At 43.7% G+C, this 26,853-nt stretch overlaps 2 protein-coding genes across 3 annotated transcripts; one reads left to right on the plus strand and one right to left on the minus strand.

Moving 5' to 3' along the window:
- Window positions 1-908: 908 nt before the first annotated feature.
- Window positions 909-22,507, minus strand: GIMAP6 (GTPase, IMAP family member 6). 2 transcript variants are annotated; one of them, XM_081038067.1, is made up of 6 exons: window positions 22,205-22,507; window positions 21,794-21,994; window positions 9,967-10,124; window positions 7,466-7,585; window positions 5,855-5,936; window positions 912-3,559 (listed from the first exon to the last, which is right to left on the minus strand). In XM_081038067.1, exons 5-6 carry the CDS (start codon window positions 5,934-5,936, stop codon window positions 2,661-2,663), a joined length of 981 nt encoding a protein of 326 aa, XP_080894193.1. In that variant the 5' UTR covers window positions 7,466-7,585; window positions 9,967-10,124; window positions 21,794-21,994; window positions 22,205-22,507; the 3' UTR covers window positions 912-2,660. The 2 variants fall into 2 exon arrangements, with proteins under 2 accessions (XP_080894192.1, XP_080894193.1); XM_081038066.1 differs by lacking the exons at window positions 9,967-10,124; window positions 21,794-21,994; window positions 22,205-22,507 and having other exon boundaries at window positions 909-3,559; window positions 7,466-7,931.
- A 1,126-nt stretch (window positions 22,508-23,633) lies between these two features.
- On the plus strand, window positions 23,634-26,853 carry LOC308492740 (GTPase IMAP family member 2-like). The gene is made up of 2 exons (XM_081038065.1): window positions 23,634-23,663; window positions 24,279-26,853. Exons 1-2 carry the CDS (start codon window positions 23,636-23,638, stop codon window positions 25,259-25,261), a joined length of 1,011 nt encoding a protein of 336 aa, XP_080894191.1. The 5' UTR covers window positions 23,634-23,635; the 3' UTR covers window positions 25,262-26,853.

The following is a 26,853-nucleotide window of genomic DNA, read 5'->3' on the forward strand; positions in this document are numbered from 1 at the left end:
AATTATTATTATTATTGTTGTTGTTGTTATTATTATTATTATGTATTTTCTACATAGTTTATCAATGTTATTCCAGAAGAATTGGGAGCTGGAAAACTTCCCTGAGATTTTTCAGCAGCTGCTTTGACCCACCAAGGAGCAAACAAGCTCGGACTCATTTGGGCTCTTCAAATTGCCCAATCCTTCTTATTCATGTTTTATTCCAGTGTTGAGATAGTTTTCAAAATGAACACATTCTAAAGTTCACTATTTTCACAGCTTTGGCCAAGACAACCCTCTCTCCCCACCCCGACCCTCCCACACCACATCTTTCTTACTGATTCACAGACTGGAGTTTCCAGAACATACCCACATGTGCCTTCCCTATTCTCTGAGCCAAAGGGAGTGACGGCACCATGACAACATCTATCCATCATCCTGAAATGTTGTGGGAGGCACCCTATCTGATTTTTAATAATCAAGGAGAGAAAACATCAGATATAATTAAAAATAGTTCCTGTAGAATTTTTAATGAATGACAGCTTTTGAGTGATTTGCCTTTTAGAATCACGGAATGAGTGTCATTTGGTGAAATGCTTGTATTTTCTATTATGAAATTAATTAAGCTAACAGTTAAATCAACACTTAAAGAAATGTATTGTTATCCCAATGGAAATGCAAATGGTGTTAACTTTTACTCAATAGCTCTGAAGTTGTGAGTCTGTTCACTTAGAAACAACATGACCTTGAGTCACATATCCTTGAAGTATCTACCAATTTTCCCAAACTTAATACGTAAATGTAAGATGATTCCAACTGGAATGCCAGTAAGGCTTTACTGAAAATTAAAGAAGCGATTTTACTTTTCATACAGAAGAATAAATGCCTGAGAATAACAAAGGAAATATACAAGTGAGTAAATCAAAGCCACTATAATCAAATCAATATTTTATTCTTATAGAAGAATAGAAGACAGGAATAGAATTGAAAATCCTAACATGGATCTTAGGGAGTATGAAAATTTAATAGACAACAAATGTATTTCAGTGGGAAACGGGTAGCTCATTTAATAAATGGTCCTGGCACAAAGGCTATCTTAAGTGTACACCAAAATAAATTTCTGTTCTACCTTGGGACACTTTTCTGAATCTTTTAGCAGAAGAAATGCTCCATTGTTCTTGGGAGTCCACCATATCTGGGCAAGGTGGGCACCATGGCCTCCAGACTGGGACATCAAGGTCCTGACAGGGAATCTGATAGGAGATCTCTGGCAGCGGAAGAGCCTCCAGAAAGACCTGAGGCTGCATCTCGAATTTCTGATTGTTCCCCAGCAATGTCACCCCCAGTCTCACTTCCCACCCCTTCTAGGGAACAGTAGTAGAGAGCCTCTGCCACACAACTTGATGAAAGGAAAAGAGGGGTTTATCAGGAGGTACCCCCCCACTCTGCCCCCGTTCCCTCCTATCCTGTTTCCATCAGTTGATCAGACTCCCCAAGGAGCATCTGGAACCTCAGAGAAGCTGAGGTGCGTCTGAAGCATGTCAGTCTCTTTGTGAGGTTCGATGGCACCCATCAGAGGCCACAGCCAGACCAATATCCTGCTGTCTTCCGGTCCTCTTCCATCTCACTTCCTAGGAATCCTGTCTGTAGGAGCAGCGCTGCAGAAAGCCACCCAGGCAATGCAGTCCTCCCATCAACCAGGCAGTTGCTCCAGACAATGTTTGAGTCATTCCACTGCTACCTTTGCAGGTTCCCTTTCTTCTCTGCCTCCCTCCACTCTACACCCCACATACCTTGTTGGGGGACCCATTTACACACCCAGACACTCACTTCATCCACGTTTTCTTCCCACTATCAAGTGAGAAGGGAAAGGGTCAGAGTAAGGCAGGGTTGAAAATCACCTTTGTTTTCTAACATAAAGGAGGATATGTTGAGAGCGGAAATAATGGTGCATGACCTCCCTAACCTAAGTCTGCAGTAGGGAAGTGTTCCTCTCTGCACAAGTCCCCTTGGACCTCCTGGGGCCTCCACGTCCTATAGCCAGGTCTAGAGTCTGCCTTCCGGACAAGGTCTGGCTTCTTCGGTACCCCCACCCAACTTTGCCAATCATTGCCACCAGGAAGTTCCCACGGAGCTCGTTTGTTGTGATTCGATGGCCTCTTTCAGGGCTGAATAAAAGGGCTTCTCCTTCTGCCCCTTCCCTGTTTCTACTGGCCTTCTCCTTCCCAGCCCAGCAGCTGCCCCTACCCGCATGTCACAGAGCCATTGTTATGGCCTGACCCACCACACACAACACGAACCTTAAAAGTCACTATGTCTGCCCCCTTTACAGGCCAGGACATAGCCCAAGAGATGTAAAGTTGCCTGGTCATTGTCCCACTGATTTGCTCTCATTGCTCAAGGAGAGAGTCCAGTTGACCAGGATGCTGTGAGGGTCCTATAAGAATGAGGCACAGGCCTGCCCTCAGGAAGCTTTGGTCCTATCAGGGTAAAGACAAGAACGTCAAGAAATTCAATGCCAATGGATGTGAGGTTCCACCTGAGAAGAGCGTGTGGATGGGGGCAGAGGAAGGAGCGCTTGCGTCTTCTGGATGATGTGATGAAGGAGCTGGATGTGAGCTGGGAACTCTGGAACCCACATCCCCACACTACACCAGACATTGACCTGGAGACTGGGCTGGTCATTGACGCATGGGATGGAGAGGGCAAGTGATGGCCTGGGAGCTGGACAAGGGGGCTGACGTGAAATAGTTGTATATCATCAGTAGAGCCCAGGGTGTGCTCCAACAGCTGCATGTCTTCTTCAGGAGCAGTCTGTTAGTTTCCTCAAATTCCTTCTGGATTTGGCACAGGTCCTCCATCCAGGACACCTCGCTGAGCACTTCCTCAGAGCATAGTTCCTGGGTTATTTGCCTTCCCTTCTCTTCTCTGAGCAGAACGTTTTGCTGGAAGTATTGGTAAACCTTGTTGCTGTAAAAAAAGCGTCCATTTTCCCACAGGATCCCCTCGATGTTCTGCATGAGCTCCTTCAGCTGGGCCTCCTGCTCCACCTCATCCGCCTTGTTGTTGAAGCCACAATGGCGCCGCTCACACATCAAGTCCAGCTCAGCAAGTTCCCGGTTGTCAGTCTCACGCACATAGTCGTCCAGAGAGCCACCTTCCAGGTCTTCCTTCCGGGTGAACACCAGGATGGTGTAGTCCAGGATGTCCGTTCCGAAGACCTCCTGGAGGCGCCTGACCACCTCCTGGTCCTCCTTTGTGAACCGGCCCAGCTGTGTCACCAGGAGCACAGCGTGCGGCCCTGGGGAGGAGATGACAATGGCGGTACAGACGTCCCGGACTGCCACTTCCGGAGGAGCCGAAGGGGACAAAATATCAGGGGTGTCGATCACCTCAAGTTCCTTCCCAGACCATTGTCGGCTCTCTTTCTGGAAGGCTTTGGTCACAGGTGTAGCACTGAGTTTAGACTCAAACACTTCCCTGCTCAGGATGCTGTTTCCTGTTGCACTTTTCCCACTTCCAGTTTTCCCCACCAGCATCAGCCTCAGTGTCTTTGGGGTCTGTTCCTTCTCCCTTAGGCCTAGACTCATCAAGAGAAAGCAGAGAGGTTGGGATTAGAGCCCGTCCACCCCATTTAGCCCCATAGAGTCCTCAGCCTTGGGAATGCTCCCTGGCTCGGGGACACATGTCCTGGGTGGAGAGACAGGGGCCAGAATCTGCACCTGGGACCTACGTTGGGCTCACATTCTTCTTTTTTTCCACTTTTTTTTGGTAACTTTATTTTTTTTGTGTGTGGTAAACATATACATAGCATAAAACTTGCTGTTTTAACTACTTTTAGGTGTATAATTCAGTGGCTGAATTGTACTCAATTCACACTGTTGTGTGGTCATCACTTTTATGCATCTCAAAAATTTTTTCATCATCCCCAACTGATACTTTGTCCCCATGAAACAATAACTCCTCATTCTCCCCACCCTCAGTCCCCAGTTACCACTCTTCTACTTTCTGTCTATTGTGCTATTCAAGGGACCTCCGATAAGAAGAATCCTGCAATATTTGACCTTTTGTGTCTGGTTTATTTCACTTGGCATAGTGTTTTCAAGGTTCATCCATGCTGCTGGCAGGTGTCAGAATTTCCTCCTTTTTCAAGGCTGAACAATATTCCATTGGATGGGTGCACCACATGTTGTTTATTCATATATATGGACACCTTTTTGCTATCGTGACTAATGCTGCTATGAATATCGGTGTACAGATGCCTGTTGAGTCCCTGCCTTCAATTCTTTGGGGTATATATTCAGAAGTAGAATTGCTGGACACTGTGGTAGAAAACCTCATTTTGTTTAGGTTTTGAAACTTCTTCTCAGGGTCATCTGTTCTTACCCAGCTGGGAATCAGCCCATCGTGAACATGGGCCCCTGAGCTTCCCCAGGCGTCCCTGAGTGGTGAAGACAGAAGGGTGCGGGCTCCATGCCTACATCTTATCCCTGAGGTGACTGACCACACCACTCCTTCAGCTTTTCCACTGGTGAATGTTGGGTGTGTGGAACCTTTCAGGCAGACCCCAGGCTCCATAGCACAGGGGCACAGTGGGGTCGTGTTCTTCAGCTACATTGTTGAAGTTTGGGCTGAACATTCTCAGCCAGCCAAATATCAGAACCATCACTGAGAGAAGACTTGGAGATGCCAACCTAATGTTGAGAAACCAATGTGAAGATTTTTGGAAATGGCTGGGCCTGAAGGGCAGGAAGAGAATTCCTTCTCCTGGCCTTTCAGGTGTCAGACCCAGAGCACCTAGAGAAGTGCCAGGGGACGGCTGGTTTCCAAGTCGGTCCACATTGAAGACATTGATGTGTCTCAACAACAGAGCCCTAAGCCTCCTAACGGCAGGATTGGCACCCTTGGCTGGCTGGCCCACCAACCACTTCTGACTGACAACATTGGCTCCCTCCAGCCTCCCCCAGGTGGCCTGAAAGAATGATTGAATGCACGGGAGTTTCAAAGAAGCCTGGAAGGTGGGCCGTTCATCCTTGCCCTCCCAGCCAATCCGAAATTGGACGAAGACAGTATCTCCATCTGGAGCCAGGACACACCCCTCGACTCTCAAGCCAGATACATCATTTGAGCTTTGGAGAGGACTTTTAAAGTAATAGTTAACGCTGATTGCTATGAGAAAGGGTAAATCAGATGTCAGCACTTGTATTGGTAATTTTCCTACACAGTTGATTAATATGGCTTGCTCCCAATGGCTTGGGCCATTGAAGTCCATTTAGGAAAAAAATATTTGTGTTAAAATACATAATGAATCACAATTCCTTCTGGCCAGGAAAATGGATTTCAGCATCCTTCAATTCTACCTCCCCAGGTTGGATGACTAATTGAGCCCATGACAGTTAAGCGCCTGACCCTGATGAAATAGTTTCTTGGGGAGAGAACCACTTGAGAAAGCCCAGGCCAGTTCTGAGGCAGCGGCCGAGCACAAACTGCTTGTTCACGTGGTGATTTGATAACTCTGAGCGCTCCCATATCAGAACCAGCCAAGCACCCACATAGGGTCTGTTGGCTTCCCAGCCTCCACCAAGGAGAGTCGTCTTGTCACACCCACCTTCTGAGAAGGCAAGTGCAAACCCTCCCCTTAGGACTGGCACAGAGCTAGTAAAGGGGTGACTGGTGCTATGTCCCTCCTTTCTCCCTATGCCTGTCGGAGGCCTCTCCCTCTTCTCAGGTGGGGGTAAAGAAAGGCCACAGCCAAAGGCCATCCCCTGGGCCTTGGACTGGGTTGAACTCTGCTCCTCTCCAAGTGCACCCCCTGCACATCAAACGTGCCCGTCTGTACCCTCTCAAGTTCACTTATGTTAGAAAGTCATTTTACCTCCCGACGTGTCGGGTTCACGATGCTGGGACAGCGCTTCTGTGGGACTGTCCTCGCCATGGTCGTAGTTTTTTTCCTCCATCTACACAAAATAATAAGATGTCTTACTGATTTTTCAACCGAATTTTAAGAAGAACCTGACTTTGCCTTTCTCTTATCAGAAGAAAGTTTTTTGCATTAGTTTGGCGGGGGGGAGTGAACCCAGTGAGGAGACGGGGAGGAAGGTGTGAGACATTCTCTACCTCCTTTAGGGACCCTCTCTCTCTTCGTCTCTCTCTCTCTCTCTCTCTCTCTCTCTCTCTCTCTCTCTCTCTCCCCCCCCCTCTGTCGTCTGCATCGTGAGTGTAAGAGATTTCATGGAGAAGGTGCAGTTGGCCTGCAGCCTGAGGGATGGGTGGCATTTAGATGAACAGAGTGTCCGGGAACTGTCCTGTGAGGGGGACCAAGGGACAGGGAGGCAGAAGCAGGTCTGACACTGTGTCCTGAGGGCAGTGGGAAGATGTGTGGACAGAGTGTGCTGGAGGGCATAAGCAGGAAGCTGGGGCTGACTGGGGAGGGGGCAGAGTGGGGTGCACCTAGGCGCCAGAAAGAGCAGTCCGGGATTGAGCTCTGAGGAAGGCTTGGCAGTGAGGATGGCAGGTGGCCGAGAGGTAGGTGGCTGGGTGCTGTGCTGAGGAGGCTGACAGCCTCGGCCCAGGGACTTCGTGGGGTGGGGGATAGATTGCTGGGAGCCAGGAGACTTCAGTGCTCATCTCCGTGACCATCAGTTAGGATGGTCACCCTGCCTGGGCCTCAGTGTCCCCAGAAGTGTGAATGCTGGGCCTGAACTAGGTGTTCCTGTGGTCTCTTCCCTTACGAGATTCCAACACATTTTGTGACACTTTCTAGAGCAACTCCTAGTCCTCTTTTCAACGAGGGCCATGTCACTCTAACCAGGAACTCTCGTCATCTTTCTTCAACCCACACTGCCTCACGGATGAACATAGTTTCTATTTCAGGAACCCATCCTGTTAGATCTGCTCCATATTTTCTGTGGGATTAGGGAGGAAACTGCATAGCTCCATGACTGTTTTCCAGATCACGTAAGACACTCGGAGATCACCGTCAGAGACCATCTCCAGATGAAGGCTCCGAGGCCTCCATAGGTCATGCCCTGAACAGTGCTTTGTACCTTTGCCACATGTCACAGTTTTTGTCTCCAACATAGAACACAGAGCAGATAAATCACTGTTATGTTTCTCAAGAAGAAAGTGAAACTCACGGAAGTGTAACATAAACATAATACCCCAAGATGAAGCACTGAGTTTGAGGCCGGGCACAAAGGGTACAAAGTTCCACTGATGTTTTACTCACAGCCCTTTCTATTATACCACAAACACACACATACTCACAACACACACACATACACACAAACATAACACATATACAACATGACATACACTCACAAACAACACACACATACACTCACAAACATACAAATACACACATACATATACAACACACATACACACAATTCTAATACACACACACCACACATGTACACATATACACACATACAAACATTACACACACAAAACACACACAGACACACTCACCCACACTCAGACTTACCACCTTGCTGGTCAGTAGACGAGAGGAATAGCCACGTCTCCTCACTCCGAGTCCCTTGTGCTCTTGAGAATTCTTTGTTTCTCCTTTTTTGGGCTGACACAGTGTAGGCTTCTGGGAAAACTTAATGGAGGAGGCAAAGGAAAGCATGCAAACCCAGAGAAGACAGTGCTTATATTTTTCAGTAAAACGCAATCACAAGCTAAGCTCAAGAACCGCTCTGGAAAGAGCAGCCGTCAGCTGTGAGATGGAGAAACAGGAAGTGGGTAGGAACACTCAGGGTTAGGCCTTCCGTACTCTGAAACCATGCTGTTAGCATTTGTCTGCAGCCTTGGTAACATAAAAAACAATACGAGACTGTTATTTTTATCCTGAACTAGGATAACTGGAACTCAGTGACTTAAAAAATAGATAACAGATCCTTCAGAAAATTTTGTGTCAGGGGAATGATTTTTTATTGATTTTTCCCCTTTTCTGAGAATGGCCTTCACTATCGTGACAACATGCATTGTCTCTTTTCTTTCTCTAACCCTTCCTTCCTTGAAACATTAATATTTTCTCTCAAGACGAGGCCTTTTGACTTGAACTGAAACATGGCTCTTCCCGAGGCTTGAGTTTCATGTCTTCAGGTTGGAACTTCACCACCGGCTCTCCTGGGTCTTGGTTTGCTGACTCTAGATCTTGGCCCAATCACATGAGCCAATTCCTTATAATAAATCATGTGAGTCAATGCTTAAAAATAAATAAATATTTCTTATAATAAATTCTGTGTCTTACAATTCCAAGATCTGTGTCATATCTGAGTGGATCTAATATTTGCTTTGTGTCTTCAGGCTGTTTTTTTCTCACCTGTTAGCATGTCTTGTAATGTTATTGAAAGCTGGACATGCTGTACGAGGTCTGACAAATAAGTTTGCAAACTCGTCCTAGAAAAAGTGCTACATACCTCATTGCTGAATATCACTATGGTCACCTTTGAAGCACTCCCCTTGGGAAGCTATGCACCGACACCAGCACCTAGTCCACCCTTCAAAGCAATTTTGGAATTCTTTTTCTGGAATGGCCATCAGAGCTGTTATTGTATTACCCTTGATGTCCTGAATGTCATCAAAATGTCTTCCTTTTAATATTTTCTTTATCTTCAAGTAAAGAAAGAAGTCACTGGGGGCCAGATCAGGTGAGTAGGGAGGGTGTTCCAATACAGTTATTTGTTTACTGGCTAAAAACTCCCTCACAGACAGTGCTGTGTGAGCTGGTACATTGTCGTGATGAAAAAGCCATGAATTGTCGGTGAAAAGTTCAGGTCGTCTAACCTTTTCATGCAGCCTTTTCAGCACTTCCAAATAGTAAATTCGGTTAACTGTTTGTCTAGTTGGGACAAATTCATAATGAATAATCCCTCTGATATCAAAAAAGGTTAGCAACAGTGTTGGAACAAGTTCACGAACTTAATCGTGCGACCTCGTATTGTATATTAGGAACTGAAGTAAACAGGCCTCCAGTGTTTCGTTTCACCTGTTGTCTGTGGGTTTCCCTAAGGACCCTTCTTCAATAGAGTTTGTCCCTTGCAGTTCTTGCAGTTTTAATTTACTGTTGTTATCCTGGAGACCTGTTGATGTGGAGGTAAGGCGTGAGGGAAGGGAAGCGTGGTCTTGGGATTAAATCGTAGTCTTTTAGTGAGTCTATGTCCTTGCCTGTGATCACCAGTTTTTTTAGCTTTTCCTCTCCCTCTCCCCCTTTAGGTGACACAGGCCAAATATGGTCACTTCCCGGCTTTTCCTTCTCATTTTATTACAGCTTCTTTCTTCTTCTCTATGCTCTGGCCTTGAGAGACTTTTTCAGTTACTTGAATGTTTCATCCCATCTTTTTTCTCTGGAATTTCTGTGAAGAGCTGGAACCATAATGTTTCTCAGGGAGTGTACTCTATTATAAAAAGAGTTTGATAAATATTTTGGAGGTTTAATGGTGATTTGGAGGTTTAAAATGTTCACTTTATTAAAAAAATATTTTTTATTGGGGAAGGGGAACAGGACTTTATTGGGGAACAGTGTGTACTTCTAGGACTTTTTCCAAGTCAAGTTGTTGTCCCTTCAATCTTAGTTGTGGAGGGGACAGCTCAGCTCCAGTTCCAGTTGCCGTTGTTAGTTGCAGGGGGTTCAGTCCACCATCCCTTGCGGGAGTTGAGAGGACGCGCTCCAATCAACTGAGCCATCTGGCACTGACCCATGTGGGAATCGAACTGGCAGCCTTCGGTGTTAGGAGCACCTGAGCCACTGGGCTCCTAACACCTGAGCCACTGGGCCGGCCCTAAAATGTTCACTATTAACTCTATTTTAAATGTTTTTTTTTTGAAGGAACTACAGTTATGTGCCACATAACATTTCAGTCAGCAATGTACCACATATACAATGGTGGTCCCATAAAATTATAATGGAGCTGGAAAATTCTTACCACCTAGAGACTTCATAACCGTTGTAATGTCAGAGCACAACTCATTACTCACGTGTTTGTGGTGGTGTTGGGCTTTTCACTCAACTCAGGGAGGAAGATTAGACTGCATGCTTTCGATGGGTGTCACCACCTGAGTTCACCAGGCGGCAGATTCTGAGATGAAGATGTACATGCATGAAATTTATTTAGGAGTGCTCTTGGGATCCCAACCTGTGGGAGAGTGAAGGATACAGGATTGGGCAGGAGACACGACAAAGGCTTTAGCCACCCTCATGGCAGCTAAGATGACCCTGTAGAGCTGCCCCAAATTGGGGCAAAAGGTCAGGTCTTTATAACTCTGCATCGACCAGTGATTCGAGGTTGACAGACCCAGAGGTTTCAGAGAGAGTAAACATGCTTTTCTGCAAACAAACTTTGCAAGAGTGCCAGTTCAGGCAGCTTTTTTGGAGAGAACTTGAGGTTTCATCAGTTTTGCAAGAGAAGGAGAGAGTAGCTGAGAAGAGTGTAACTGTGAATGTGGGAGTGGGGGTGGGGCACAAAAGAGCAGAGTGACGGGGAATCTCATGGGATCGGAGAAGTTGTAGGAGGGCAAGCTGTGAGATGTATTAGTGGGATGTCCATACATCTCAGATTTACAGGACAGACCTTTGCTTGGTGTTCACAAACATTTTAATTGTAGTATAAGAATTCCTTATGATGTTAGGTGTAACAAACAGTATGTAAAATTCTGTATGTATCATTAGTACATTACCATCTGAAACACAAGACACATAAAAAGAAAAAAATACGTTCATATTAAATAGCCTCTAATCCCCTGATTTAGGATAGCTGAACTATACCGTAGTCCCCCCTTATCCACTGGCGAGATGTTTGAAGACCCCCAGTGGATGCCTGAAATCACAGATATACCAAACCCTATATACACTATGTTGTTTTCCCCTGTACATAGCTTTTCACTTAAAGGCAGCACTTGATGGCTTCCCTTTGGCATATCCAAACTGCCAGCATTACTACGTTTGCACGTTGGGACCATTATTAAGTAGAATAAGGGTTACTCAACAAGCACGCCATACCACAATAATTGATCTGATATTGGAGATGGCTACTAAATGACTAATGGATGGGGAGCATTGACAGTGGGGATACGCTGGACAAAGGGAGGATACATGTATATTCCAACCCACTTTCCCTCCCACCCCTGGTGGATTTGGAAGCAAATACTAGGCATCCTATAAAGTTGTCTGTAAATATTTAAGGATGAATATCCAAAAGATAAAAATTATTTTTAAAAAACAGAACCACAATACCTAAGGTACTATGTGAATCTTCAATTTTATCAAATATCCTGTCACCAGGATATTTGGATTTCATAGATTAGATTTCATGGATCATCTCTCAATTTATTTATATTTTATTTTGTTTGAATCAGGACACAAAAAAGATTTTAAAAAGTCCAATAAGACGATCCCAGATCATGTTATGCATTTCCTGCCCCAAACTTTGAATCAGTAATTTCTCCAAGAACCCCTGGTTTCTTTTGGCAGAAAATGGTACCGCAGACTATAATAAGGCAGGTTTAATAAGCCCATCGTAGGCCTCCTTCATTGCTGTTACACTGGTTTTCATCTAAAGCATTCATTTTTTGTTCTTTCTTAGGATTTCCTTCACTCTGCTTACAGTGTCTATTTGTTCTTGCATTCCATTTAATTTATCTCTTAGCGTATGAATCATGGTTGTCTTAAGTTCCTGGACTGATAATTCCAACAGCCCTGCCATGTCTGGTTCTGATGTTTGCTCTGTCTTCTTCAAAGTATGTTTTTTGCCTTTTAGCATACCTTGTAACTTTTTCTTGCGAGCTGGACATGATGTACTGGAGGAGAGGAACTGTTGTAAATAAACCTATAAACCTTTAGTAACGTGGTGACAGGATGTGGAGGAGGAGAAGCATTCTATAGGCCTACGATTAGGTCTCAGTTTTAGTGAGTCTGTGCCTCTGGAGTGTGAGCTTTACAAGTGTTTCTCAGTTTTTTGTCCCCCTTGGGTGGGACAAAATGGCTAGAGTGGACAGTTCCGTATTTCCCTTCTCCTATATGGAAGGCTTGGAGCTGATTGTTGTTGGGTATTTCTCTTCCTCCGGGTCAGGTAGGCTCTGATAAATTCCCAGCAGGTTAGGCTACGGTTAACTAGCTTCTCCGAAAGGCAGGCCTTGTTAAGTAGCACAGAGTGCCCTGGCACATTTTCAGATGGTTCCTTTTCTCCTCTGTGGGGGCAGAGTCCCAGAGAGCTGTTTCCAGGCTCTCGGCCTCACGTGGTAAGGTGCTGGCTCGGGTAGTAGATGGCCATCAGTTGTTACCGGTTAGCCATTAGCCACTGATACAAGTGCTGTGGCTAAGTTAGCAAGCGCAGATTGCAGTTAGCAAGAGCGGATTGCAGCCAGCAAGTGGGGTCTGTTGACAGAGAAGCAGAGGGCAGATCATGTGGCTCCTGCTTTCTGTGTCTCCAACCCAGCCAGCAGCGAGAATATAGTGGTGTGACTCCCCTATCTATGGCTCCGTGGGTGTTCCTTTTTGGCCTCACCCTATCCTGCATCCTTATGCGGGGAGCGGGAGCTGAGACCCCGCATGACACCCTGCATGACATCCTCTCCCTGCCAGAAGCACCAGGTATTTGTCCTGCAGGGTCTCTAGTCCTGCTTCTCTGACAACCAACCAACTCCACTTGCTAGCTGCAATCCGCGCTTGCTAGCTTAGCCATGGCAGTTATACCAGTGGCCAATGGCTAACTGGTAACAGCTGATGGCCATCTAATAACCAAGCCAGCACCTTTCCACTTGAAGCTGAGAGCCTGGAAACTGCTCTCTGGGACTCTGTCCCCACAGTATTTCTTTCCTGATGTTTACCATGATAACCTGGTTGAGCTCCTAGAAGTAAAACTTACCCCACTTTTGAACTCTCAGAGTTGTCCACACTGAGCCTCCAACAATGCAATTATAGCTCAGGTTTTCCTACCCAGCACTGGTTCCCACCGTGGTCTGCTCTGGTAAACCCTATATTTGCCTGTCTCTCCAGTCTTGGGGGTGGCAGTTTGCCCTGTGTCCACCTCACAGAGGTCTCTTAGGGATCCAAGAAGAATTGTTGAGTTTGCAGTCTGTTCGTCTCACGTTTCCTATGCCATCTACAAGGCCACAGAGGAAAAGCTGGATACTCTGACAGAGATCCTGAAGAAAATGTATGCTGATCAATTAGAAGAGAAAATTCAGAGTGGAAGAGGAGTGTAATCAGGCATGCTAGAAGATTGTGCAGGAAAAGGAGGAAAACATTAAATTACTAAAGCTGAAATATGAGTTAAAAATAAGAAATGTAAGGAAAGAGGCCAAGAGGAATATCTTTGGCCAACTTTTTGATAGAATTAGGATGCTGTTTTCAAAAGTATGTCATTTGTTCAAGAAGTCATAATTTTTTCTCAATTTACTATGATTCATTAAGCATCTCTCCAACTCACTCCCTACCATTCTCCATGAGCTGCCCCTCCCCACAAACACCAACAAATTTAAGAAATTACAAAATCGCTATGTTGGAACAATAATTCATTGTACGTGGTTTAAACACCCAAATGCAAGGAATTTCAAGGCTAGGACACATCCTCTGTTGAGTGTTAGCATCGCCCATGATCGTCATTTTGTAACTGTCAGCTTCCTCTGGTGAGATTGCTCTGTGATTTGTGGAGATCTGCAAATTGACCAAGTCTCCTACTTTCCTCTTTCTCTGTCATTTTCTATGTGCTAACTTAAAATACCCTGACTGTAAAATAAGATAGCTTCTGTGCCAGATGAGTTCCTCCCCCACCTCCGGCAGAACCATTGTCCAGCCTTCTCCAGCTGCCTGCCTTGCCAGATGGACATGTAGGGACCACAGCAGTGGTTCCATTATCCTCTGAATTCTGCTTGAGCTCTGCCAGTGGGAAGGCCAGCAGAGGATCTGTGGGAACTAGGAGAATCAGATGAGGGTGTTTAGTCTCCTGGATCTCTCTCGGCCTGGTGGAATCCGGCCAGCTGCTACCCTCAACCAAAGGTCCAGCCGCAGGCACCAGAGGCTCTCAGACTCGCACAGCAAAAGAGCACCTGTGTACGGGACTTCTCATGTCCCATCTGTGGTCCTGTGGTGTGTCTGTACCAAAACGTTTGACTGTTTCCGGGGAGCACAACTTGACCTGAGAATGAATTTTGTTTTTCAAAATGCCCCAGTCTGGTGATTAGGCTAAATGGACAAGCTAGAAGGGGGAGACGTAAAATAAAGAGACTGATTTTTGTTTAGGGTTCCTAATCCAAAGTCAATGCTGCTGAAAAAGTTTGGATATATTGTGAAAAATGGGAAAAGTTTGAAATGAGCACCTTAGCTCATAGAGGGTAAAAAAGAGCTTGTTAAAATTAAGCCATTGTTGATTATGGGAGCATAGTCTCTGGAATGTTCTTAAACATTGGTCTTGTTTACAATTGGTCCATATTGATAGAAAATTTTAAAGGAATCAAATATTTAAAGGATATAATTTGGGAAACAGTAAGAAAGCATTTCTTCCCATAGGAATAATAATGCCATTACTTTCTTTGATACATGAAATTCCGTAGTTTGTATTTATCCATTCGTCTATATTTTTATTATCTTTTTTATCTTTTTAGTTGTCACTTTTATCTTTTTTATTATCCACTCATCTGTATTTTCACACTTATTGGCATAATGTATTCATAGAATTCTCTTTAAATTTTAAATCTCCTTTGAATATATAGGTATATTCCTTATTAAGTCCCAATATTTTTATTGTGTTTGCGTCTCTCTCTTCTTGATCTTGATCAGTATTAGCAGAATTTGATCAGTCATTCGAAAGACTCAGCTTTCGTTTTTAAATTTTGATACACTCAGTTGTGTTCTCTTATTCGTATTTCCTTAATTTGTTTCTATCAGGGACATGGGCCCAACATTCTAACTCAATCCTGTGAAGTAACTACAACAGTACATGACGGTGACGGAGCGGAGGGGAGGGGCGGGTGGCGGGGGACACCCGCGGTGAAGGAGGTGAGGAAGGAAATAACAGCGGCGGTGGAAACAGAAGGTAATGTGGCTGCACTCACACACACACACCTTAACAACAAATAGTCTTGTTCTCATAATTTGAGACACTTCTGGGAAATGGTGCAATATCAATTATGTACCACAGACTTCCACAGAGAATATGCTAATATTTACATGAACTCTATCCATATTGTATTGCTAACATCAAAATAAATTTATTTTCCAGACTAGCCTTGAAAATTTCCTGAGCAGATAAACCAGTTCAGTCATACAAACAAAGCTTAAAGTAGCTTAATTTGCATGACTACCTTGACCTGGGTCATTTCTTGCTTATGCTCTGGAAATCATAAACAAAACCTAAATTGTTGCCCAAAATTGATATGCGATAACTACTCACCATTTCCCAATCATTCAAGAAAATTCTAATATTATAATGTTATAAGTCACTGTAAAGAATAAAGTCACTGCCTTCTCACTATATAAGCTCCTTTATATACCAATATATCCCTGAGCCTCATTCCATGTTTTGGTTTGAGTCCTCCCATGTTTTAACGAGTGTGTGCACAAGAAACTTTTACTAATTACAACTTTGGTAGGTGGTTCATTGATTTTGCATCTGTTATTTCTGAACTTTTAGACAGTATCTAAGAAAGGGGTACTGACTTTGTGAGGAATGGAGAATGTGTGTAAAGAAAAAGTGTTAAATTGCAAAGGGAAGAACTGAAGATAGTAGGAGGCATTGTCCAAACCTAGGGTCAAAGTCTTGGGGGGCAGAGGGGAGTGTGATAGCTGACTCTGACTCCTTTTGTTCCTTTCCAGGCTCTCCTTGGCAGGACTTGCTCCCACCACTGCCACTGGGGAGTAGATAAGAATTCATGGAATATTAACGTGGATAGTGTGGTTTGTGGTGAAGTGAGAAAGGGACCTGGAATACCAGGGGCTGTGTACCCGTCTCCTTGGTAATTTTGTGCGAAGAGGTGGATACATTTACTGAATTTACCGTTAAATGGATCCAACTCAACACTTCTCTGATGAAGTAGGAGTCAGGACCCCAGGACTTGCATTGGTATTGCCCTGACAGCGCTCTTGATTCCAGCCTCCTAGATTTGTCCATGTCCCTCTCTGATCACTACCTGTGGTCTCCCATTTGGTGTCTCTAGTCCTCTGAAGCAGCCCTGCAGAGTTAGGACCGAGCTCCAGCCAGGTCTCTGAGAATAAAACCAGCCTCGACTGGTCAGTGGGCCAGGGCTTCCACTCATGCTCACTGGGTAAGGCCAGACATATTGGGGAAGTTCAATGCCGTAATAGGAAGACGCCTTAGACCAAGTGAGACTCAGAGGCTCTATGAGCCTTGCCCCCAGCCATCAAATATGGCGGCAGCCTCCTGGCCATAACCTTCATCTTCTGACCCTCAGACACGTTCTTTCCACTCTGCTTATGTATTAGTGAGAGGCATAAGTGCCAAGGTGACAAATGGGCAAGTCTAACGCTGACAGGCTCATGGGAAAACCAGTGCCCCTGTGCTTGCAGAAAAGTCCTGAAGTTATCATGGTACCACTCAGAGAGGGTAAGATCTAATGTATCAATGGAAAAGGGCAGAGATAACATTAGGGAAAGGCTAAAAAAAGTCTCGACATATTTTAAAGCAGTAGAATGAAGACTTTTGGAGTTAATACACTTCCCTTTGCAAACACCGATACAATTCTCTTGGTGGAAATTCTAATTCCTGTCATTGTACAAGACTGTCTCATGGCCAGTGGGTCAAGCTTATAGGCAAAGAGGATCTTGCAACCATCTCTAACCACGCTAGCCTGACAGTCTGCCTGCACCCTGAACTTTTTTCCATCTCTTGGAAAAGGAAATCATTGCTTAGTCTCTAGATTAATTTAACCCCTGAAGCAAATTCCTCCACAGAGATTCTCAACTCAGAAAGTAAGAGAAGCTGGGAATGGACAGGGGGCTGCCCACCGTGAGCATGTGTGTACTTTGGGGAGAGCAACCTGAGCAGCGTCTCAAGTGGCCTTTCCAGGAAAGCCGGTGCCTCTGCTCTATTTTTCCTGACCTTCAGGACCCATCAGTTCTGGACTCTGTCAGGATCCCAAGCCAAGATGGAAGGGAAAATGCTCTAGAAAAGTTAGGTACTGTAGGTTAGCTGATATCGTGGGGTAAGGAATTGGGACCAGGATTGTTAAAAGGGCATTGTGCAAGAAAGAGAGAAAGGAAAGGAAGAAAATAAATGGAGAATAAAAAAAATAAAATAAATAAATGGAGGAGAGAGGCACAAGCTAATAATGGTTAGTAAGTAAAACACTCGGTGTGGGGAGCAAGAGAGAAGTAGGAGAACGGAGAGATACGAGGAGGTTGATGTAGATAAAAGCAACTACCCTGTTGGCCCAGGCTCACTTCTTTAATTCAATCAACATGTACCACACCAAGATTGCATAACTCAGATTTATCACATTGCTCAAGACACCATCAGCGCCAGAGGTCACAGTTCAATTGGCCTGCAATTGGCAGATTTACATCAGGCTGCAAACCTTCTTCACAGCCCCAACTCCTTCTGTTTTACCCACTGATAAGAGACACAACACTAGGCTTGGGGGCCTGAAAGTTAGATTCCAGTCTCTGTCCCCACACTCATGCTCTGTGTCACATTGGGCAAGTTGCTCATCTTTCTGAATCTTAGTGACCCATTTAGAAATGGAGAACATAATCCCTTCTTCCCAGTGTTACTGTAAGTATTAAATAAGAAGATAGAACACAGTGTCTAGCCAGAAGTCATTATGTCAGTAGCAGCCCTGGGTCTTGCAGTTTCTTGACACAGACTGAACCACAAAAGTTATTTTTCACTCTTGGCAAAAAAAGACAAATACTGAGAAACTAAGTTCTTCTCAAGACATGGTTGAACTCAGAGCAAGAAGTAAAAATCAAAGGGTCCTAGGTGAGATGTGGTTCGAGAGGAAACCACAGGGTGAGGTGCTGACAGGGTCCTGAGCACAGGACAGCGAGGGGAAGGTGTCAGGAAACAGATCGGTGTGAAGATTTCAGTGCGCTCACCTCAGAGTTCACAGCCACGGTTCCTCTCCCACTCACTTAAACCACACTTGCAGTTGTTCTGTTTCTATGCACTAAGGGGGTGGGGGGCCAAGGAAGTAAAGGAGGACCTCAATAAAGCTACCCAAACAGGCCCGAGACACGATCCTGCCAGGAAACCGTTGAGGTAGGAATACAGTTCGCTCTACGGCCTCTTTCCCAGACTCACATGCAACATTTCACTTTTATACGTATGCATGGCCAGACTTGCTAGAGTGGATTTTCAATTCAAAAAATACATTTTTGGGTAAAGTTGTTTATAACAAATACAGTAGTACCTTGGTTTTCGAACGTCTCCATTGATGAACATTTCGGTTTACGAATGCCATAAATTTTATGGATCTACGGTATCATTAGATAGTAAAATTCATGCTAAATTTGCAGTTTTAAGGGTTGATTTTATAGGTCTCGAATGGATTAATCCATTTTGCATTACTTTCTATGGGGAAACCATGACTCAGTTTTCTAGTGTTTCAGAACTCGAACGGTCTTCCAGAAGGATTACATTAGAAAACAGAGGTACCACTGTATTCAAATTGTGTAAGTTCGAATTGTGAGGGCGACCTTGAGGTTAAACATCCTCTGAAATCTTAGTGATTCAAAAATATAATAGTGAGTTGAAAACTGCTTAACAGGAAGTTTTAACAGGACTAAAGGAGGCCACTGCAATTTTTAAACCCACCCAGTGTTTAGAATTTTTTGGTGTTAAATCAATTTGTTCCTTGTACTTTGCATTTTTTCATCATATACATATTTTTACTTGTGCACCATCTCCTTCAACAAACACAGTGTTTTGTGTCACCTTATTAAAAATTCTAAACTCGATAACTACGCTCTCTAATATGCTACCACTAAGCACGAGATCATTTAATTATATGAATTAATATTAAATAAAATTTAAAATTTATATTCTCCATCACACTAGCCATATTTCAAGAACTCAATAGTCACATCTGGCTGGTGGCTACCATGTTGGATAAAACACTCTATTGAAAGCAGTAGCTTCGGCGGCTCTGTGGCTCAGGTGGTTGGAGCGCCGTGCTCCTACCACCGAGGCTGTTGGTTTGATTCCCACATGGGCATGGACCAGTGAGCTGCATCCTCTACAACTAAGATTGTGAACAACAGCTCTCCTGGGAGCTGGGCTGCCATGAGTGAGGCAGCAGGAGGTTGGCGTCAGCTGCTCCTGGCTGCTGTGTGCTGCCATGAGCGGCCGGTGGCCAGCGTGAGTGGCTGGCAGCTGGTGAGAGCTGCTGTGAGAGGCTGTGAGCAGCTGATCCAGGACTGGCGACCAATTGCCTCATGGGTGGGGGGGAGTGAAAGGCCGGTGGGAGCGCAAGGCTCATGACACCAGCATGGGAGCTGTGTCCTACACAACTTGACTGAGGAACAAGGACTTGAACTGGAGGAGGGAGGTGGGGGGAGGTGGAAGAAAGGGGGAAAAAACAAAGAAAGCAGAAGCTTTTATACAGAAGAATTGTCAAGTATATCTTAATATGACTTTAGGAAGTCTGCGGTCTATTGTTTTTGGCTTGATCCATTTCCCAGCATAGCCTTGAACAGTGACTTGCTGTAAATTCCATAATGTAATGTAAAATGGGCTCCTTCTCTCAGCCATGGCCCTTTCCTTCCTCACTTCTGTCTTAACCCTTATTTAAAGCTGTAGCCACATCGCTTACTAGAAGAGACAGGACACAGAGAAAAACGTTCCCTGCAAAGTCGTGGGCCAGTGTTCAGAAGGGACAGGAGTGGAGAGACTTGGCCAAGAAGAAATTTCCTCAGGGAGATCTTAAAAACTATGCTAGGACTTCTCTTCGGATGGCCCAGGAATGAAGCAGGAGAAGTAATATTTGTGTCTCCAAACCTAGAGGAATGGTACAAAAACAGGAAGACCTATTCCTCCAGCTGCTCAGGATGCAGCCAGCTGTCAGTCCTGTCCCGAAATTGGCTTCTGCTGAGGACAGATGCTTTATGTAAGGTCAAGTATTCTTCCCAGGGGAAGTTTACATCCAATAACTGGTCCATGGGATTATAAAGCCCAGCTTACTCACCTTCACTCTGAACGTCCACCCAAACTTTAGCTCTCCCTGTGGAGTGGGCATTTGTTGTGATTACATCTCAGTCTAACTGCCCTCTTCCCTTCCCCCTCAAGTGTCAGTCCTAGTAAACTTTCCACCACGTATCTCCATGGCAACAGTCTGCATTCCTTGGAACCCAACCTTTTATATCTTTACACATATATATATATATCACCTACATTGGGGGACTTCCTTGCAAAATTTACAACATTAATAGGTTAAAAGAAAAAAATCATGGGATTATTTCATTCAACATTAAAAGCTGTTTTCCCCAATTCCCACCTCAGATACAAACCTTTAATGAAATAGAGCTAAACAAAGTGTACTACACTGATTTGAAAATCAATTAATTAAATGCCAAAAACCAGCATGAGCGTTAATGATAAAATATTAGATGCCCTAAAATTAAATAAAAAATAAAAGCACAACATTGGCTCACTTTTTTTAAGGTAACAATTTATGTTACACAAGAAGAAGCAGTAAAAGGTATATTTTTAGAAACAGGGATAAAATAGCATTCCTTGCTACTGAGTCTATGATAAACCAAGGAACCCCAAGATGATCAAAAGGAAATAAAACACTATTTTTTAGAAATACTGAAATAAGTAAATTGGATGGTTATAAAATTAATTTATTAAAATTTACTTATTCCTTCACATAAAATAAAAACACTTTAGGAAACAGGATGAAAGAAAAAATACTGATTTAGAATAACAACCCAAAAAGTTAGATCCTCAGGAATAAACTGAGCTCTACATGAAAAAAAACATAACACTCTAATAAAGGACATAGACACTGCCAGACAGTTTCCCAAAATGTTCCAGTATTTTACAGTCTGACCAACAATGTTCGGGTTGCACCCCAGCCTCACTTGCTGTCTTGTTATTTTTATTTTACCCTCCAGTTTTATTGAGGTATAATTAACATATTAAACTGCATATGTTTAGAGTATACAATGTAGCGATTTGATATATATTTTGTGAAATGATTATCACCATCAGGTTAATTAACACACCCATCGCCTCACACTGTTACCCTATTTGTGGATGTGAGAACGCTTAAGATCCACTGTCTTAGCAAATTTCCAGTATACTCTACAGTATTAACTATATCACCATGCGCTACTGACACTTATCTCTTGTCTTTTTCACAAAATGGCCGTCCAAACAGCTTTCTCTCATAAACCAAAACAACTTTTTGGTATATAGAAAAGCAATCTTTTAAGTTTTCTGTATTTAAAAAAATCTTTTGTATATATAGGTGCTTTCCCGAATTTTATATGATGTAGAAAATTGATAGGCTTTGGGTTTGATGTATATTGCATTATATTTGTTTTACATATAAAAAATAGGAGCTAGGCCCCTGTTAGTGCTTTGACACAGAATGTTTTCTTTTCCGAACTAGATTACTGATATTAAGCAAGAGTTGTCTATATTGCATCATTCTTTAAGCACACTTGAGAGGCTGCCCAGGAAAGAATCAGGAAGAATTCAAAACAAAGCGGTAACCATGAGTAACAAGGGGTGGTGCCCACCCACATCCACGACTCCCCTGCTTGTCCCAGCCTCCCTGATAGTGACCCCCAGACCCTGTGATTCTTTCTCACCGATGGGGAGAGAAAACAACATGCATCACTACTAACCTGGGAAATCAAACCAATGTGAGTTCCATATGCTCTTCCCCTGCTGTGGGAATCGTCATACACATAAGGAAAATGAGCATTTGTAGGATTTCAACTTTAACTCTTTGAGTTGATCCTCTTGAATGTAGACACTCCAGATTACTATGGTAGACACCACCGAGCTCGTCGTCCCGAGGAGGAGCGTTCTCTGACATGACACAGCTGAACAGGAAAGAAAGGTAGGGGTGCCCGGGAAGCCGTGAGTGAGTTATTCACAAAGCTTTGAGGGTTGGTGACTGTTACTCTGTGTCTGACTCGGACAACATGGCTTTTCTCAGGATCCCCCTTCTGTACCTTTCTCCCTCTGTACAGTCCCTGTCGGAGGTGGCCCCTGACACACCCGTGCTCTTTGTCCTCCCCCAGGGCACTTGCCTTTGTAGAACAGTCACTGCTACCAGCCTGAATGAGGTTTAGTTTCTTCTCAGGACTTTGCCTTTAGGCAAACTGGTGGCTGTGAGGACACAGCCTGGGTGGGGAGGAATCAAAGCTACCAGCTTCCTGGAGTCTCTGCCTTTCTTTCCTGTCCAGTTGAAACTATTTTCTCTATTAACAAGAAAGGATAGTCGGTCCACATGACAGCAAATAAGTACTGGTTCTACTTTCCCATTTGAACCGTTCTGCTTATGCGGCATAAGAGGGATTTTCAGACAGACACACGGTGGGGCTCTTATGTACAGGGCAGGCTAGGCGGAGATTACAGAGAGGAAGACGACAGACGCAGATTCTTTGCTTTTGTTTTCTGTTTCTCTTTGAGTTAAGCTGGCAAGTCACAGGTTGGAACGGAGGAGCCATCTTTGTCTTTTACCAGTAAATCAGGTATGCCAACATTCAGGGAAAGCTCTGCAGCATTAATTTCTAGTTCCTAGGCTATCATTGGGGGGAAATATATTATTTTAAGAACAAATTAGCTCTATTGTAAGGGAAACGATTTAATGCGGCTGCCTTTGGCTTCGGTGAAGCCAATTTAAAGGAACTGGAAACGTCATAAAATTTACCCATTAGTGTCAAAGAGAGTTTCCTTAGCATCAAGCCAGTAAGAAGTGCGAACTGGGAAGAATTTGGACACTAACATGTGGCCATGAGTTTTCTGTGCTTTGTTGCTTTGGCTATGCTGCCAGATTGAAGCAAGAGAAAAAAGTGTCTGACGAAAATGAACCAATACTTCTCACTACATCAGAAAGGGGACCAGATGGCAGGGCTTCTTCAGGGCAGCTGTTGAGGAATGAGGAAAATTCAGGTCATTGAGGGATCAAATGACATGTATTTCTGGCTTAAGGGATAGCGTACTTTTCCAGAGTCATGTTCTTAATTCATTGAGTCTCGTGGCAAGGACTCAAAATGAAGGGAGTAGTTGGAGAAAGTGAAGAAGAAGTAAAAGGAAGGGAGCAAGGTGGTGAAAGAAGGAGAGAAAGGAAGAAGAGACTGAACCTCAGATACAGGGGAGGAGGACCCAGGAAGGAAGTTGAGAGAAATAAAAGTGTGTAGCCAAGGAAAGCAAGAGAAGGGGGTAGGGTGGTCTTTAGAAGAAGGGAGGTGAGCATGGAGATAAGAAATAGGTGAGACTTACAAATGAAAACACTTCACTCAACTCAGTGGGTGACTTTGGGCAAGTGACTCAATTTCTCTGTAAAACAGAGTAATTCTCCTTCGACCCACCTTGTCAGATCTGTGTAAACAAATGAGACATGATTGTGACATGCTCCAGGAGTATAAGGCTCTTTTGTGATTCAGAACTAATTAATAATAATAGGTTTCTATTGTTATTTTATTGGTCTCCTGTGTCTTTCTCCCTTAGGAGCAACAATGGACCAAAATGAAAGCTGTCACCTGGGTAAGAAAGTGACTTCCAGTATGCATGCCTGTTTTGCCATATTCTGTGCCTAGTTTATATAAAAATCTTCCTATCCTCTCTAAGCAGAGTATAAGCTATCAGTTAGTTCTTCATTAGAGAGAATCAGTTTACACTGCTCATTCCAATATGCCCCAGATCCAGCCACTTCATTGGTGGTCATAACCACACCTTTACCCAGCCAAGGTCAGAGAAGCCATCTCTCCATCTCTGGCCTGGGAACAGTCAGGTTATGTCACCCACCTGGAGGTGGAACCCACAGTCTTGGCTCCACATCTCTGATCCACAGAAAATGAGTCTTCCAGATGGCCAGAACAGAGTGATTCGGGCAAGTCTTACATGATGAGATATGTTCCTAAATCCTTCTCATCCCCCCCAAGTATGTTTTTCTAGGATCCAACATGGCACTACACCACAGAGAAGTCTAGATGTTTTAAAAACCATATTTATTTTATTTGGTAATGGAGGTAGAGCCTATTTCATAAATGCCATATATTGTAAGAGTATCTTTTCCCATAAAGTGGGACTAACTCCTTATCAAAGATATTCCATTGGCACGACAGTATACCAATAACACAGTAAATTTGCTCTTCACAGGACCATCTATGAAGAACCAACATACCAGAGGATCAGAGCTCAGAATCATCCTGGTGGGCAAAACAGGAACCGGCAAAAGTGCCGCAGGGAACAGCATCCTTGGGAAGCAAGCATTTGAGTCACAGCTGCGCGCCCAGCCCTTCACTAAGACTTGCTGTGCAAGTCGGGGAAGCTGGAGAGAGAGAGAGATGGTCATTGTTGACACGCCAGATCTGTTTTCTGGGAAGGACCACTCTGATCCCCTGTATAAAGAGGTACACAGGTGTTACCTGCTCTCGGCGCCGGGCCCCCATGTGCTGCTCCTGGTGATGCAACTGGGCCGATTCACGGCCCAGGACCAGCAGGCTGCACAGAGGGTGCGGGAGATCTTTGGGGAGGAGGCCATGAGACACGCAGTTGTCCTCTTCACCCACAAGGAAGACCTGGAAGGAGGCTCCTTGATGGATTACGTCCACAACACAGACAATAGAGCCCTAAGCGAGCTGGTGGCTGGGTGCGGGGGGCGAGCGTGTGCCTTTAATAGCCAGGCTGAAGGGAGCGAACGTGACGACCAAGTAAAGGAGCTCATGGACCTGATCGAGGGCCTGGTGTTGGAGCACAGAGGTGACCACTATACCAATGGGCTGTACAGCCTTGTAACTGGGTCAGAATGTGGCCCTGAGCCGGCAGAGGAAAGGTTAAAGGACTTCAAAGAGAGTCTCAGAAAGTACATGGAAACTCAGAGACGTTTCACAACCATGGTCAAGGCAAACTGCCTAAAAAGTGCCCTAATCACAATACTACTGGGCATTTCAGCTTGTATTAAAAGTTCTATCAAACTTCTAATTCTGTTAATGTGTATATTGCTCAGAATATGGAATTTCTTTTACTTACTCTGTAGTATGTGCTATTTGTTCTGTATTTTACCGTTAACTATACTCAGAAAATTAATGAGAATTTCTGGGAAAACCATCGATCTAGAAAGCAAGACTCCTAGATGCTAGCTATGGGTCAGAAATCACAGTCACCGTCAGACAGTGGGGAATCTCAGTGCCTCCTCGATAAAAGACAGTGCCTGATGTCAGGATTTGAGATTCTGCAAAGTGTTTAAATCTTAACATCACTCAGTTTATTAATGAGCCAAATTGTTTTAAAAGTTACTGTTTATTTTGAAATATAGTACCAAAACCTTCTGAAAGCTGTCAACCCAAAATTCCTCCCATTTGCAAATGTCTAAAGCCAGTTTTGTGTTCCTAGAAACTCTTTTTATTCTTTGAACAATTATTTTTTCTACAGAATATAATGAAGGTAACCAATATTTCTACTGAATAAAATAACAATAAGAAGTAAGCTGTACATTCCTGAGATCGCATGTCTTTAATTCTGTTCTATGGTTTTAGCCTCAGACGATAGTAAGGGGACACATGGCTCATTTAGATAACAAAATCAATTATGCCCACGAACCACACACAGACACACTCACACATCAATAGCCTGTTTTATGTACATCAAATGTGCTTAACATTGAAAGAAGCTCAGCCAGAAGTTTATCCCTTGCCCCAATCACATTGACCATTGAAACACCCATAGAGGCTGACATTTCAGCCAAGATGGTGGACGGAACAATCTGAAACATCACACTGTTAAATGCGAATAGAAGCTGAATTTATTAAAATAAACACAATCTTTATGATTGATGGCTCACTAGAATATAAGGAAAGTTGTTGATCAGTAGACAAATGCTGGTATCAATCCTGAGAAGGAGTCATTCAGCCTTGGGTTGTTGGTAAAGTTGCAGAGCTGATTCTGAGAGGTCTGTATTAAGTTAGGCCCTTCCCAGGCAATTAATATGACAAGCTCATTTTTAAATCAAATACATAAGGCTGTTCTGATTTTCTTATGTCTTCTTATACTCATTTAGTTAAGTTGTGATTTTCAAGGAATTTTTGTCATTATATTAGAGTTGTAGAATGTATTTGCACAAATGCATAAAATCTGTACATGCCTTTAACATGTACAGGAACTATAGTCATATTTCCTCTTTGAGTTTTGATATTGGTGATTTATGATTATTTCTTTTTGTTGATCAGCCTGGCTAGAGGTTTATTAATTTTATTAAACTTCACAGAAATCGAACTTTGATTTTTCTATTATATTTTCTGTGTTCCATTTTATTGCAAGTTCTTAACCATTTCTTTTGCAGAGCAGAAACTTTTTATTTTAATAAAGTCCAACTTACTAATTTTTTTCTTTCATAGATCATACTTTTGGTGTTGTATGTAAAAAGTGATCCCCAAACCTAAAGTCACCTAGATTTTCTCCAATGTTTTCAATCCTTTTTTATTTATACTTGATACATTTTCTCTGAGTATCTTTCCCCATTCATTTTTCTTCGGCATGCTGATGTTTCTTTAAATATACCACCACCCAAGTCCTTTGTCCTGGTCCTTTATTAATTGAAGCTCATCCTAGATTCTTGCACGAGTCTAGGTTACGGCAATGTTTGTACCTCTCTCCCTCAGAACTTTTATTCTATGCCTTTCACTTTGGTGTCCTATTGTGCATAATACTGGAAGATGAAATATATAATATTTTA

The sequence above is a fragment of the Rhinolophus hipposideros genome (genome assembly GCF_964194185.1).
Source record: "Rhinolophus hipposideros genome assembly, chromosome: 25".
NCBI lineage: Eukaryota > Metazoa > Chordata > Mammalia > Chiroptera > Rhinolophidae > Rhinolophus > Rhinolophus hipposideros.

Excerpts from the sequence above, each read along its gene's own strand:
- GIMAP6 (XM_081038066.1), bottom strand. The coding sequence starts at position 7,612 with ATGCTTTCCTTTGCCTCCTCCATTAAGTTTTCCCAGAAGCCTACACTG. Across the intron at positions 5,937-7,465 it reads GTCTACTGACCAGCAAGGTG|ATGGAGGAAAAAAACTACGA; the intron begins GTAAGTCTGAGT and ends TATTTTGTGTAG. Across the intron at positions 3,560-5,854 it reads TGAACCCGACACGTCGGGAG|GCCTAAGGGAGAAGGAACAG; the intron begins GTAAAATGACTT and ends TGATGAGTCTAG.
- LOC308492740 (XM_081038065.1), top strand. The coding sequence starts at position 23,636 with ATGGACCAAAATGAAAGCTGTCACCTGG. Across the intron at positions 23,664-24,278 it reads AAATGAAAGCTGTCACCTGG|GACCATCTATGAAGAACCAA; the intron begins GTAAGAAAGTGA and ends TGCTCTTCACAG.